Raw genomic sequence first — 15,766 nt, forward strand, 5'->3', positions numbered from 1 at the left:
GGCTAACACGTGTCAAGTGAGTAATGTCGTTTATGTGTGACATCTATAAAAACAATGTAGTAAATAGACATTATCATATGGTTATAGGATTAACATGTAAATAAAACTTAATGTAAACTTAACGACCTTTATTTTAACACATATGTATAAATATGTCATATATGCAAATACACAATCATGATATATCAAATAAATTAAAACCACCGTGTTGTAACTTGGCTCAAATTATATGTGATATGGGTAAAATCGAAAAACAGGTAACATTTAATGAGGGGTTAGAAATCCTGGCTTTTTAGATGGGTGGTGTGAAGGGGGGGGGGGGGTCCACCTTCGGGGTTTAGAGCCCCAAGCATTTAAGTGGGTGGTGTGATGGGAGGGGTGGCATCCCATCTCCGGGGGCAAGCTTCCCACCACCGAGAGAATGGGCTTAATGCGCGCTAGAGCAATATACTGCGTCCGCCACTGATTATCGCCACAAGAAAGACTCGTCTGGGTTTTAGTTGTACGGATTGTAATCTCCACCAAAAATGTAAAATCATAGAAAGATGTATTCTATTAAACTGTTTAGTCGCAGCGGTGGAGGAAATGTCGGGATCAGTTTTATATTTAGCCCCATCGATGTCTGTGTATACGATTGAAATCTGGGTAACTTTTTAATCAATTCTAGACATTACTAAAATATCTACTTTATTGGGACTTTATTGTTGACACAGTTTTTAAGTGTTATAAACTTCGTCTGTAAAGGAGGAAAGGATTAATCTAATGAGCTTTAAGAATACTCAAGGTTAAAGAAACCGCTATATGTAAGGATGATTTTAATGTTAACACATTGTTAAACTAAGAATAATGAGGAAAGTTTTACGGCCAGTGGTTTTATTTCTCCTTGTAAATTGCTTGCAAGCAAAAAGCAGGAAAAATATTCTTTTCTTAGTAGCAGATGACATGAGACCGGATTTAGGTGTATATCGATCAGGCGATCCGGTTATACACACGCCTAATTTGGACGCACTTGCTGGTAAAAGTTTGTTACTCAAAAAAGCCTACGTCCAACAAGCTTATTGTTCACCCAGCAGGACCTCCTTACTGACAGGTCGAAGGCCGGATACAACGCATGTGTACGATTTGATTCACTATTTTAGAAAGTCTGGAGGTAATTTCACAACGATTCCACAATATTTCAAAGATCGTGGTTACAACAGTATCGGCATGGGTAAAATATTCCACCCTGGACAGAAAGCTTCGGACTTCGATGATCCCATATCGTGGTCACGTCCTTACTTCCATCCGGACGAAAATGAAGCCTACCGAGGGAGAAGTCACAGCTGGCGAGCTGTTAGCAAAGATGAGTACAACGATAAACCCTTACCAGATATTCAGCTGGCGAATAAGGCTATAGAGGTATTACGTCAAGTAGGACCTGCGGCTAAACGTGGTGAACAACCCTTTTTTCTGGCAGTTGGTTTCTATAAACCTCACTTACCATTTGTTTTCCCAGAAGAATTTCTTTCGCTGTATCCACCCGAGAATATAAACCTTCCTAAAAATGGTTACATTCCCGCACATATGCCACCAATAGCTTGGAGCAAATACTGGGAACTTTTAATTTATAAGGATATTTCAGAGCTACAGGTCAGTGGTCAGCCGAACACGTCTCTTCCCAGGGATGTGGTGAGGAGCCTTCGTCGTGCTTATTACAGTTCTATATCTTACATCGACAACGAAGTCGGACGGGTGCTGCAGGAGCTCAAGATGCTCGGTCTGGAGGATAATACCATTGTGTCTTTCATGGGAGATCATGGTTGGCAGCTTGGGGAACATGGTGAATGGTGTAAACATACAAACTTTGAGGATGCGCTTCACGCACCAATGATGATTCATGTTCCCGGAATCACTGATAGAGGAATTATAACGGAAAGACTCACTGAATTCGTGGATTTATTCCCCACGTTAGTTGAATCCGCAGGGTTTACACCCTTATCTCTCTGCTCCGAAGTGAATTCCACGCAAACGATTCTTTGTCGAGAAGGAACAAGCTTAATGCCTTTAATGAAAAACCCAACTAGAAAATGGAAATCTGCAGCATTTTCGCAATATCCTCGTTACTTAAATGGTCTGTTGGTCATGGGTTACTCCGTTCGGAATGAAAGATTCCGATACACGGAATGGGTACAATTTAACAGAAAGCCATCTTTTAAACCTAAGTGGAATATTTTATACGGGGCTGAACTTTATGATCATACGACTGATCCCGGAGAAAATTATAACCGTGCTAACGAACCCGAGTACCATGACCACCGAGTTACACTAATGAGTTTACTTCACAAGGGTTGGAGAAATAGTTTACCACCCCCCTAGAAAAATAAATTTAATGAAAACAACATAATTTTGTTTGTGTTATATGGAAAATATGGAAAGCATGATTTATAAATGTCGTATTAATTGACCAACATGCTTGCAACGACGGATGTATTGTCTCAGTCTAGTTAATTGGAAAAAAGTTGAAAACAAATAGTTCAATCAAACATTGCTGGTGGTCATTTCATCTGGTGGATGACCTTTAGTACGGTTGAAGAGAATTTGGTTAAAATCTGATAGCAGGGCGCCCAATTTAATAGATAAAATTACAAAATCTATCCCAACCAGTGATACACAGCCAAGCAGATGATTTGTGCTAAAACATTAAACATGAAAAATACTTGCTACATGAGACAATTCCTAAAATCAAGCACGATCAATCCCAACCAGTGCTACACAATCCAGCAGATGATTTGTGCTAAAACATTAAACAATAAATGTATTTTCTACATGAGCCCATTCCTAAAATGGAAGGTGAAAACCAGGTATATGCTATACTACTAGTATCTATCCCACAGTGTTTGTGATTTATCTATGTTAATACAAGGTACCAGTACAGGTGAACAGATTAATTATCAATTGGGCCAAGGTAAAACATTATTTTGATAAGGGTGGTTAGTCCTGGAGAAAAGTTATTTCGGCTTTATATGGCACTGAGCTTTGCAATAATGAAGTTTATGCTCTCGGTTTGTTGCACCCTTATCACTGATCGCTGTTCTATTTCTAGTAAGTGATGATATGCGTCTAGAGTTACCAATCTATTATGGCCCAGACCCCCATGCAACCACCAAGATACCATTGTCTCCCTCTGTAGAGATCATGGTAGGCAGTTGTGGATGCTGATCACCCACCAATGATGATTCATGCACCTAGAATTACTGACAAAGGACTCGTTTCCGAGAAACTCGCTGAATTTGTTGATTTCTTTCCTACCTTGGTTGAAACAGCTGACTAATAAAAATACAAAGAGTCAAGAGTGGCCAGGTTTCAGCGGACCTCCAGCTGATAAATCAAAATGGAAAACCCTATTTGGAGTTGAACTTTATGATCATCGTGCTGACCCAGAAGAAAAGAAATTACAATCGCGATGATGATGCAACATATTTGATGAAACTTAAAACAAATATGTTTATATCCTAAAGATTTCGAATTCTTCGATATTCACGCATTTCGGACCGTAACTTCCTGGTTTATGCCCCCTATCCATTTCTTGCAAAATTATTAAAACCTTTAAAAAGTTTTATGGCCGTCATATTGATATGATTGGTAAATATAACATGTCTCTATCGGCTATTATTCTAGATATATTTAATTGACGCGTATAATTTAATTGACGCGTATACTATCGCCCTGATAATGTCTGTCTACTACATCGTTAACACTGTTCATCACGTGCATTTTGCATACCGATAGTCCATTGACCAAACACGCTATTTTACCGATATTTCGCATAATAGTTTGGATGCAGCTATGGCGGGTGTGGCGCCCGGCAGGGTAAGCTTACTCTTCCTGACACCTGTTACCACTGTTTGTCGTGTATTTTGTACACGGTGAACAATCCATATGCTGATTACACTATTTTGCCTTAATTACACTATTTTGCCTATATCGTTTTTGTTAGGACTTCGAATTTCGTCAAATGGTTTGGATTGTTCGTACTTGGTTTTATTTTATGGCAATCACTTATTATAAGGCTGCGTTCAAATCACATATATCTTGATTCAAGATCTATATTTTCACGTCTAAAACTAGTAACTACTATTAATGCGACATTAATAGTTTTCTGTATACATATCACACGTACAGCTGATCAATGTACAGCTATAGGTAATTTAATAGTGTTATGCATATCATATGACACGTGCAGCCGATCAATGTACAGCTAAAGGTAATTTAATAGTTTGTTCATACATATCATATGTGCAGGTGATCAATGCTAATTTATTTACTTATCTTTTTATCAATGAGGTCAGGGTCTGCATGTTATGATAATATATAGGTTCCGTATACCAGACACGTTATGAATATATAGGGCCTGTATACCAATCACGTTATGAATATATTGGGCCTGTATACGAGGTACGATTACCTTTCTTAAAAATTCTCCATTGATTAACTAAACTATCTGTGCTGTCTAATAGCTACCACGATTTGAAATCCTTCTTTACAAGTTTACTTTTGTTTACGGTGATTTTAGTTCATTGTAGAAGAAACGTTCTATTTTTAGTTTCTGGTGACATGTGTCCAGAATGACCAGTTTATTATGGACCCGATTTCCCAACACCGGTTCATCCACCGATGCATTTCCTTATCCAGACATGTTCCGACGGGTTAAGTCAACAAGTCGTGTTAAATTATAAATACAATGAACGATACATTTCTAGCGCACGGTATATTAAAGTGACTTTGTTAATATCTCGAACATAATTATTTTGAATAGTTGTCTGATTTAAAATAAAGTCTTATAATTAATAACAACTAAGGCGCTGACCTAGTTAGATTGTTGAAAACCACTAAAATCCCTGCAATACAGATGAATGGAATCTGACTTAAACATGCGCCTCTGATTGAAAGTTTTCAAATAAATTGTGTTATTTATTCATTAAACTGACTTATTTGCATAACTTGTGAATATAGAAATGAAATGAAATAGGGTTTAACGTCCTACTGTCTGCGCCCTAACTGGGATAATGAAGACGAGCATATACGCCATACAGAGTGCTATTTGGGAAATTTTGCCCGGGCAGCGCATTATGGCCTACTCTTATATCGAATTTAAACTATCAAGGGGTCTTTTGTGTGCACGCCAATGTATACACGGGACCTCGGTTTTTCGTCCAACCCGAACGACTAGACAGCTGTCCTTGCCAGGCCCTCCGTCCTGCACCACTGACAAGGGTAAATCACGCCGGCCAAGGCAGGGATCGAACACCGGACCTCCAGGCTAGCGAGCCAGTGTCATAGACACTTAGCTACCGTGGCTCCCTTGTGACTATAAATAGCGACATAATGTAACCAGTGTAATGTGCTGGATGATAAAAATGGTATCGCCAAGAGGGATTTGATTACTTATCTCTTTATCAATGAGGTCAAGGTCAGGACACTAAATATATAGGCCTCGTTTACAATCATTTCACTTAAACATTTTTCAGGGATTAATCCAACAGTCTAATAGCAATGAAGATTTGGTATCCTTCTACTTGTTTGCTACTTTCGCTTTCAGTGATTCTAGTTCATTGTAGAAGAAATGTTCTATTCTTAGTTTCCGATGATATGCGTCCACAATTACCGGTCTATTATGGACCTGATTTCCCAACACCGGTTCATCCACCGATGCATTCTCCTAATCTGGATATGTTGGCAGGCAGAAGTTTATTGTTGAAGAGAGCCTACGTACAACAAGCTGTCTGCTCACCCAGTAGAACGTCTTTGCTGACTGGACGACGACCAGATACGACCCACGTTTACGACTTGGTAAAATATTTCCGTAATGTCGGCGGTAACTTCACTACTATTCCAGAATATTTTAAACAAAATGGTTACAGAAGTATTGGAATGGGGAAGATTTTCCATCCTGGGAGAGCATCTGGAAAGGACGATCCAATTTCCTGGACTGAACCATACTTCCATGCTCCTAATCTTGGGCGATATTCTGTTCGTAATAATAGCTGGCGAGCTGTTCCAAGAAGTGAATACGAGGCCCTACCTCTTCCCGATACCCAAATCGCCGATAATGCTATCAAGGTATTAAGGGATGTTGCTCCAGCAGCTCGTAGTGGTGAAAAGAATTTCTTCGTGGCTGTAGGGTTCCATAAACCACATCTTCCTTTCGTCTTCCCTGAAGAGTTCCTGTCAGCCTATCCTATTGAATCTATACACCTTCCAGATAACGAATTTGCACCTGTCAATATGCCTGAAATAGCTTGGGTTAGTTACGGTGAATTGAGGGCATATCTTGACATTGCCCGTTTGAATGCTTCAGGAAATCCCAATACTTCACTTCCTAATGATGTTGTTATAAACTTACGGCGGGCTTATTATAGTGCTCTGTCTCATACAGACAATGAATTGGGACGAGTTTTACAGGAACTTGAGAATCTTGGTTTAGCAAATGATACTATTGTATCTTTCTGGGGAGATCATGGTTGGCAACTAGGAGAACATGGTGAGTGGTGCAAACATACCAACTTTGAGGATGCTGTTCACGCACCAATGATGATTCATGTGCCTGGAGTCACCGACAAAGGACTCGTTACCGAGAGACTCACGGAATTCGTGGATTTATTCCCTACATTGGTTGAAGCTGCGGAATTAGAACCGTTACCCCTTTGTCCGGAAAATTCAGATGAAATAGGTTTGTGTCGGGAAGGTACGAGTTTGATGCCGTTAATGCGGGATCCAACAATGGAATGGAAGGAAGCAGTATTCTCACAATATCCAAGAAGTAAAAATGGATTAAGTATAATGGGGTATTCAATTCGTACTGATCAATATCGATATACGGAGTGGCCAGGTTTCAGCGGACCTCCAGCTTATAAACCAGAATGGGAAAATATGTTCGGAGTTGAACTTTATGATCACGATACTGATCCGGAGGAAAATTATAATCGTGCTGATGATCCAAACTATGCGACTATCAGAAATAAACTCAGAGATCAACTACGTACTGGTTGGAGAGAGTTTTTACCTCCGGTGTAGATGATATATGATTCAATCACGTCTTTTTGTAATAAATTAATATTATTTCAAGCGTTTGTTCTGACGCATTCCAAACATATTTATGACATATGTAGGCTAAGTTATGTATTTTGTATTATACTCTTCAAAAAAAAGTAAGGGATATTCAGAAACAATACAAAACTACGGAAATACACTGCTGTTTTTATTAGAGGTAACCATTGTATGTTAATAACAGGCCAATTGTCTACACATGAACATAAACAGTTCATATGGGTGGCTTATCTGACGGCCCCTTTTCACTCGCAAAGAGATACACCGTCAAAAGTAAAAATGGACGTTTTTGATTTTTGTCTTAATAAAGAGTATAATTGCTCCACCAATCCTCAGACATTCACCAATTCGTCGTGGCGTGCTCCTAATCAACCGTCCAATCACGATTTGGGTCAATCTGACCAACTCCTCTTGCAGTGCCACGGCCAATTCTTGCAGTTTTGTCGGTTGATGTTGACGTCGACGAACACGTCTCCCGATCAAATTAAACGTAACACACTAAAACAAAGATACGCTAAACAGTAAATACAAGAACCGATAGGAAAGCAAACATGGATAGATAAACCAGCACGCGGCAGTTTTCATCAACCCTTCCTTGGAGTGTCAAATTTGACAATGAACCCCTCCCACGTGTATGGCGCTATTGGGTGTCGCATGTGCAGCTCAGTGGTTCTGTTGGGGCGATAAGTTCTTCATCTGTGAACATATTTCTCAAAGCATGTCAAGTGTCCATGACTATTTATCATATCACAACCTGCATAGGTATTTGCATTTCAATATCCCCTACTTTTTTTTGAAGAGTATATTTCGTTCTGACACATTCTTAACATATTTATGACATATTTATTTTTATTATTATTTTGCTTGTGAATGGCCGGGGTGGTATGGGAGGCGGGTGAGGATGGGGGCTTTGATATTGAAGCACACTATTTTATGTTGAAATATTATCCCCTTTGAAAGTTTTTTGGACCCTTTTATAACAGGATGTATGTGAATGGTTGGGGATGGGGGGGGGGGGGTGTCTTCACCATACTACATTACAATCTTCTGACGTTTAACCCAACGAATGATGTAAAGCCTGTGTAGATCTAAAGGGTCTCAGATAGAAAATTAATTGAAATACGTAATTCGGTCCCTTAAACGCGATGAATAAGTCCACTTCGGCTGAATTTAAGACGATGTTGTTCCAGATTTAAAGGTTTGTATTTTTTACGAATATAGATTTATTACAAAGACTTCATAGGCCCCGATTATTCTTTATTTTTGTAAAAATATACTTCCTTTAATAATTATTCATAACTCAACTTTACATGCCAAGTAAATATTCACTTGAACGGGAGCTCCGTCAAATAATTATGTCCTCGATGTTGCTTCTCCCGTCTCGAACATGCTGGATCCTACAAATGGGACGCCTTCGCGATCTAATTGGGTTCAGCTATTTTCTCCTACTCAAGTCTATGCCTCCACAGCTCGGTTTATCTCTTACCATTGTGAAGATAAACAAACTGTTTGAGCAATGTCAAATCATCTTAAACGTCGCTGAACATATAGTAAAATATTTTCTATAGAACCTTTCATCTCAAGGCCTTAACATCATTCTAACTTGTAACACGGGATTCGTTCCTATATCGCGCCATCTGTAATACGGAATTGGAACCATCAGAAGACAGTGGATACGAGGTTGGAGAATTCTGCCCAGACAGTGTCTCCACTTACACTTCTTCTTATTCCGACTATCAACGGCTATTTTACGGGAGGACTTCAGTTTGTTGACCTATGTAAACATCTCTCTCTTCTCTCCCCCCTCTCTCTCTCTCTTTCTCTGGGGGTTGGATGACCGAATGGTTAGCACGTGCGCGCTGTATCAAAAGGTTCCGATTCCCCGGTTGTACGTGACAAGGAGTAGGGTCGTCTGTCCAACCCCGTGGGTTTTCTCCGGGTCCTCCCACTGCTAAAGACTTCTACGCGCAGCAAAACCCGGCTTGAAAACTCTTTCGTGCACCTAGCTAACAAATTTTAAGTGTACTTTCCAATTTATATAAATTTAAAATTTATGCAGTTTAGCTACATAAATTTATTTAACCGACGAAACTGTTAAATTATTGATTCGATAAATTATATCTGTAGCGAACATTAATAAATTTGCCAGTGATCAATATGCAACAGAGATTATAAAGATATATCGTTAGTAATATATTATTAATACAACACGATACAGCATTAATAACTTTGTGAATATATATTATATGTGCAGCTGATGAGTGGTACGCTTAAAGGTTTTTGATTACTCGCCGTATCTCTTTATCAATGGGGTCAGGGCCAGCACTCTATGGATAACATTGGCCCCGTATAGAATCATTTATCTTCTAAATTTGCCTGTTAGTAGACGTACTGTCTAATAGCTATGAAGATTTGGTATCCTTCTACGTGTTTGCTACTTTCGCTTTCAGTGATTCTAGTTCATTGTAGAAGAAATGTTCTATTCTTAGTTTCCGATGATATGCGTCCACAATTACCAATCTATTATGGACCTGATTTCCCAACACCGGTTCATCCACCGATGCATTCTCCTAATCTGGATATGTTGGCAGGCAGAAGTTTATTGTTGAAGAGAGCCTACGTACAACAAGCTGTCTGCTCACCCAGTAGAACGTCTTTGCTGACTGGACGACGACCAGATACGACCCACGTTTACGACTTGGTAAAATATTTCCGTAATGTCGGCGGTAACTTCACTACTATTCCAGAATATTTTAAACAAAATGGTTACAGAAGTATTGGAATGGGGAAGATTTTCCATCCTGGGAGAGCATCTGGAAATGACGATCCAATTTCCTGGACAGAACCATACTTCCATGCCCCTAATGAAGGACTATATGGAGGTCGTAATCATAGCTGGCGAGCTGTTCCAAGAAGTGAATACGAGAAGCAACCTCTTCCCGATACCCAACTCGCCGATAATGCTATCAAGGTATTAAGGGATGTTGCCCCAGCAGCTCGTAGCGGTGAAAAGAATTTCTTCGTGGCTGTAGGGTTTCATAAGCCACATCTTCCTTTCGTCTTCCCTGAAGAGTTCCTGTCAGCCTATCCTATTGAATCTATACACCTTCCAGATAACGAATTTGCACCTGTCAATATGCCTGAAATAGCTTGGGTTAGTTACGGTGAATTGAGATCATATTATGATATTCTCAAATTAAATGCTTCGGGAAATCCCAATACTTCACTTCCTAATGATGTTGTTATAAATTTACGCCGGGCTTATTATAGTGCTCTGTCGCATACAGACAATGAATTGGGACGAGTTTTACAGGAACTTGAGAATCTTGGTTTAGCAAATGATACTATTGTATCTTTCTGGGGAGATCATGGTTGGCAACTAGGAGAACATGGTGAGTGGTGCAAACATACCAACTTTGAGGATGCTGTGCACGCACCAATGATGATTCATGTGCCTGGAGTCACCGACAAAGGACTCGTTACCGAGAGACTCACGGAATTCGTTGATTTATTTCCAACATTGGTTGAAGCTGCTGAATTAGAACCGTTACCCCTTTGTCCGGAAAATTCAGATGAAATAGGTTTGTGTCGGGAAGGTACGAGTTTGATGCCGTTAATGCGGGATCCAACTATGGAATGGAAGGAAGCAGTATTCTCACAATATCCAAGAAGTAAAAATGGAATACATATCATGGGGTATTCAATTCGTACTGATCAATATCGATATACGGAGTGGCCAGGTTTCAGCGGACCTCCAGCTTATAAACCAGAATGGGAAAATATGTTCGGAGTTGAACTTTATGATCACGATACTGATCCGGAGGAAAATTATAATCGTGCTGATGATCCAAACTATGTGACTATCAGAAATAAACTCAGAGATCATCTACGTACTGGTTGGAGAAAGTTTTTACCTCCAACATAAATGAAACGTGATTCAATCATTCCGTTTTGTAATAAACTAATAACGTTTATTCATCTTTTTTTCATGGATTCATTTTTAGACTTGTTTGATTATTTCTTATTCTTAACTATCCTTAACACTTGGTCCGCTAATGGCCACAATGCTACGCATCAAATTTGAAAGGAAACGGCTATCGCGTTCACAAGGTTTTCTGCAAAAGTTGGATAATTCCAGAGGAAGGGTTGCGGAATATCGATAGGGGTTGTCCTCTTTTATAGGACAGCAATGTCCCTCCTTAACTTCATTAGACGCGGGATAATAATGCAGCAAAGCCCCATTTCAGGGCTGTTCCGCGAAACGAATCCGAGAAACAGCCTTTCCAGGTAATAAGATTGCCGATAATGCTATCAAGGTATAAAGGAGCGTTGCTCCTGCTTTGATGTGCGTACACAGTTTCATAAATATATATAATCAAAGTGATTAAATCCAAGAAAAATCTAATAAGAAAAGATCTACTTTTATAGGTTGATATGTGTGCAGAGTTTCATAAAGATATTTTGAGCGGTTTATCAGGTTATATTCCGGGAATGAAATCGGGGCGAAGGCCATGGACGGACAGACGGGGAACATTTCCATATCCCTCCCTAACTTCGTTCGGCGCGGACTAATGATGCAGCTGAACATTTTATACCCCCACCACCACCACCACAACCCCCAGCATGACATTCAAGGCGACCTTCGGATGCAGACTATGGTCGCGACTACAGTCTGGACCAGCACCCAAACGCAAATGGCCCTAGCCATTGACTATTCAATATGGTGGCGACCATGTCAGTTGTTCCGCCTGCTATATTTACTCCTATTTACTCATGTACTTTTAAAAACCGGTTAATTTTCCATACTGCGATGTGAAAGCAAGCTTAAAATAGGTTACCCAACCAAATCATTTCACACGTACAGTCTTATGTCGTGTGCCTATATATATTCGAAGATCCTAATCTGTCAAATTCACCCAAAAAGAATCATATTTAACATTTATACTACAATGCTCATTCACTAACTTTCAGGCGTTAATATGGGCCCTATAATACCGACCAGGGTGTAAATAACGCAACGGCAATCGGCAATTTTATTATATTTTTCAGAAAATCTTCTCAAGTGTCAGTTTTGTCAGCCACCTTTGAACTATCCCGACCGCGCTTTATCGCATAGTATGGCTGGTCACGACCACTGGTTGAACTTAATGTCATTCGCATGCAGATGGTTCGACTATAGTACGAAAATCCGTGCAATCGAAGGTCGCCCTGGATAAACAATTCAGTTCTACAGCCTCAATCCAAGATCTGATTCGTACTATGGATTGCTCTGTAGTAATTTAATAACGGATTACTGATTTAGTTAAGTCATTTATTTTTTACATAGTTTGTTGTATTCAGTTGGGGACGGAAAATTATATAATCATTTGTATAAGTTTTAAAGATATATTTAATTTACAATAAATTGAGTAACAGATAAATAGCTATGTAAGATCCCTATTCATAGTTTTAAAAATACACAATCAAAAATACCCATAATTTCTACTAGAATTAGCGAATTAAGACGCCGGATGTGACGTGATCAGAGTAACCCATAGTCACAGTTTATAATATCAACAAAGGTAAAGTTTAAGAAAAACGTCGTCCCAGTTTTTTTATATTGTAAACATTAATGACGTCAACACTGGGACTGTGATTGAGAATATTCATCACAATTGGAATGTTTGCTATCATTATTAGGTAATACTGTAGTAGAGGCTCGCTGTAATTTTAAACCAAGTTCTGTTGCTGGTGGTATTTGAGGGAGAGGAGGGCGTTGTTCCCAATAATTAGCCATCTGTAGTAGGTAATCAGAACCATCACAAGACAGTTGATGAGCAGATTTTTCACTTTCATCCCTTGCATCATCTAATGTGCAAAAACACAGAGAATAAATAATATTATATTTGTATTTAGGGATAATGGTCTATATTTCAAATGAGAGAGAGAGAGAGAGAGAGAGAGAGAGATGGGTTTTAAGGACCACTCGACACAAACTAGCTCATTTCAATAATTCGCTTGGGCGTAGGGGTCTTTAGCAGTGGGAGGAAACCGGAGGACCCGGAGAAAACCCACTAGGTTGAACAGGCGACCCTACTCCTTGTCACGTACAACTGGGGAATCGGAACTTCGGCAGTTGACTCAATGACAGACCTTATGATACTGCGCGCACGTGCTAACTATTCGGCCATCAAACCTCCCCATATTTCAAATGAATTAAATGGAGTTGAGTTAGGTTTCAAGAAGAAATCCTATAAATATTTCAGCGAGTAAAATTCTGTACGGTTGATCAGTCTCGGGTAACTATCTGAAACTCTATGATTTGTTTTCAGAGAAATACTGACGTCCTGTGGAGTGTGGAACGAACTCCTTGAATTGCAATCACTTTATGACTGGATGAACCTGGCTATAAATCAGGCACGTGATTCAGTGATGTGGAACGTTTGTGCTACAAATATGTTTTCTAATTGTAAGTCACTTACACTTTGTTTTTGAGCACAAAATCAATGGGTGCGCTGAGATGAAAATCATCAGTGAGCCTGATACTAGGAAAATGCCGAGATCTACTCGTCTATATATGACGGGGGGGGGGGGCTGGTGGTCTATAGTGGCGCGCTTCGAGCTCTAGCTGATCGGTCGTGGTTTCAAACCCTGGTGTGCGCTATCACCCTCACTAATAGAAGAAGAAGGAGAACACCTGTCAATTGTAATCCATGAACATTAGTTGGTGACGCCGCTAGTTTTAGCCCCCCCCCCCCACACTAATTGCTACAGAAAAATCAACCGAACGTAAATCTCAAACTGATAAAAGTATAGTGTTGACCATGTTCCTGAAGCAACGACCACGAGTTTTACAACATCTAGTCGTTGCTTCAATACTCAACAATTCCTGATTTTTTGCGCTCGTTGTGGTTACACGTGACTAATTAGCATTGTCCAATCAGAGGTCGTGGCACATAACACACTGTAAACAAATATGGCGGCCTCCATAGAAAAAGAAATAGACAAGTTTACAGCCTTTGTTGATGAACCATGATTTCCAGCAACCTTGACATTGATCGAACCTTGAACTTTGCAACTCGATTGTCACATGTAGGACATTTTAGCTAGAAGCACGAGACTTGATAATCGTAACCATATTTTTAACGAAAGAATCTGATAGGATCACAAGCTGGGCTTATACCCAATCGAAATTAGTGCTAAAATATGCGGGGTATTAGGTGAGGGGCTTGATAAGATGTACGTAGTTAAGGCGAGATCAAGCCTTCTATTGAAGATGGAGTGTTGACGAGATATTCCTTTCCTTTATATATTTTTATATATTTTGTATATATTTATAATACCTGTTTGATCTATCAACCTGTCTAAGTATTTCTTATCAATATACAATTCTTCTAATAATTTCTTTAACCTGTCTCTATCCAATACAGGATATCTAAGTCGAGCTGAGGTCGGGGTAACACTAAGGTACCAATCTGTTAAAGAACTTGATGTTATTTTACGTTTAGATTGACCATCTGCTGGGGGACTCAATAAACCATCCAAATCTGTTGTATTGTGTGGCCCTGGTACCCGGGTGAACAGACGAGGATTTTCAATCAACTTGGGGAAAAAATAAAATAAATCGTGAATTACTTGTATCAACCAATATGAAGGATTTAAAATGTTCTAAGAAACAGTCTAATTAATTCTCGACAATATAGTATACTACAACAAAGTCTAACAAAATCTTTAAGATCATCTGATCTGTACGCTCTGTCAGTCAATGAAAAAACATATTAGCATTAACAAAAGAGGTTAAGCCAACCAGAGTGATAAACAAACAAACAAAGACAACAAACAGTTGATAAGGAAGTAGTCCATGTCTATCTAAAATTAATACAAAAAACGAGATAATTTAGACATTTATTCAATCCCAAAATCGACTCTCTGGAATCTAGGTTTTCCTTGTCATTGGTGCAGGACGGAGAGCCTGACAAGGACAGCTGTCTAGTCGGTCGGATGAGACAAAAAACAGACGTCCTGTGTACTGTGTACACATTTGCGTGTACGTAAAATATTCCTTGACAGTTGGAATTTGATATAAGAGTAAGCCGCAACGCCGCTGTCCGGGCAAAATGTTCTTCACAGTACACTGTGTGGCGTATGCCCGTCTTCATTAGGCCATTTGGAGCAGAACAGTAGGACGTTAAACCTCATTTCATTTCACTTCAGAAACTGGTTGGATTACAACCGTCCCGCCATTTATTAATATAACGATAAAATGAATAATTGAGACTTATTGTACTTGACAAGCGAAACTATCGTATCAAAACTTCAAACAGTGATAACTTCGCTCAGAATAAAGTAATGTGACTGAAATTTACAATAAATTCCTTTTCTAATTATCTATTTTAAACTAATACAGCCAGAACGGTCAGCTGTTTATGTGATTCTTATATAATGTATCTTTAACCAAATATGGAAGAACACAGGTCAATAAATGATATGTATCTAAAATGTTGTTTATCTTATATTCACCTTTTTATTTTGATCAGCTATATAGGCACGATGACTTTTACCTTTAGATAACCATTTCGGATAATCTATAAATAGATTGATATTGTTTAATTATCTACAGAATATAATTATTTCAGCAAATATCAGGTTATAATCTATTAGTGGCATTTAGCGATTGGAAATATAACAAAACTAACAGTTA

At 39.1% G+C, this 15,766-nt stretch overlaps 2 protein-coding genes across 2 annotated transcripts; both read left to right on the forward strand.

Moving 5' to 3' along the window:
• The first annotated feature begins 813 nt into the window (after positions 1-813).
• LOC126830115 (iduronate 2-sulfatase) lies at positions 814-2,383 on the forward strand. The gene has a single exon (XM_050560386.2). It carries the CDS (start codon positions 847-849, stop codon positions 2,353-2,355), a length of 1,509 nt encoding a protein of 502 aa, XP_050416343.2. The 5' UTR covers positions 814-846; the 3' UTR covers positions 2,356-2,383.
• Positions 2,384-5,605: 3,222 nt separating this feature from the next.
• On the forward strand, positions 5,606-7,068 carry LOC130014136 (iduronate 2-sulfatase-like). Its single transcript, XM_056103070.1, has one exon. It carries the CDS (start codon positions 5,629-5,631, stop codon positions 7,051-7,053), a length of 1,425 nt encoding a protein of 474 aa, XP_055959045.1. The 5' UTR covers positions 5,606-5,628; the 3' UTR covers positions 7,054-7,068.
• Positions 7,069-15,766: the final 8,698 nt, after the last annotated feature.

The sequence above is a fragment of the Patella vulgata genome, chromosome 8 (genome assembly GCF_932274485.2).
Source record: "Patella vulgata chromosome 8, xgPatVulg1.2, whole genome shotgun sequence".
In the NCBI taxonomy this organism is placed as follows: domain Eukaryota; kingdom Metazoa; phylum Mollusca; class Gastropoda; family Patellidae; genus Patella; species Patella vulgata.

Excerpts from the sequence above, each read along its gene's own strand:
- LOC126830115 (XM_050560386.2), top strand. The coding sequence starts at position 847 with ATGAGGAAAGTTTTACGGCCAGTGGTTTTATTTCTCCTTGTAAATTGC.
- LOC130014136 (XM_056103070.1), top strand. The coding sequence starts at position 5,629 with ATGCGTCCACAATTACCGGTCTATTATGGACCTGATTTCCCAACACCG.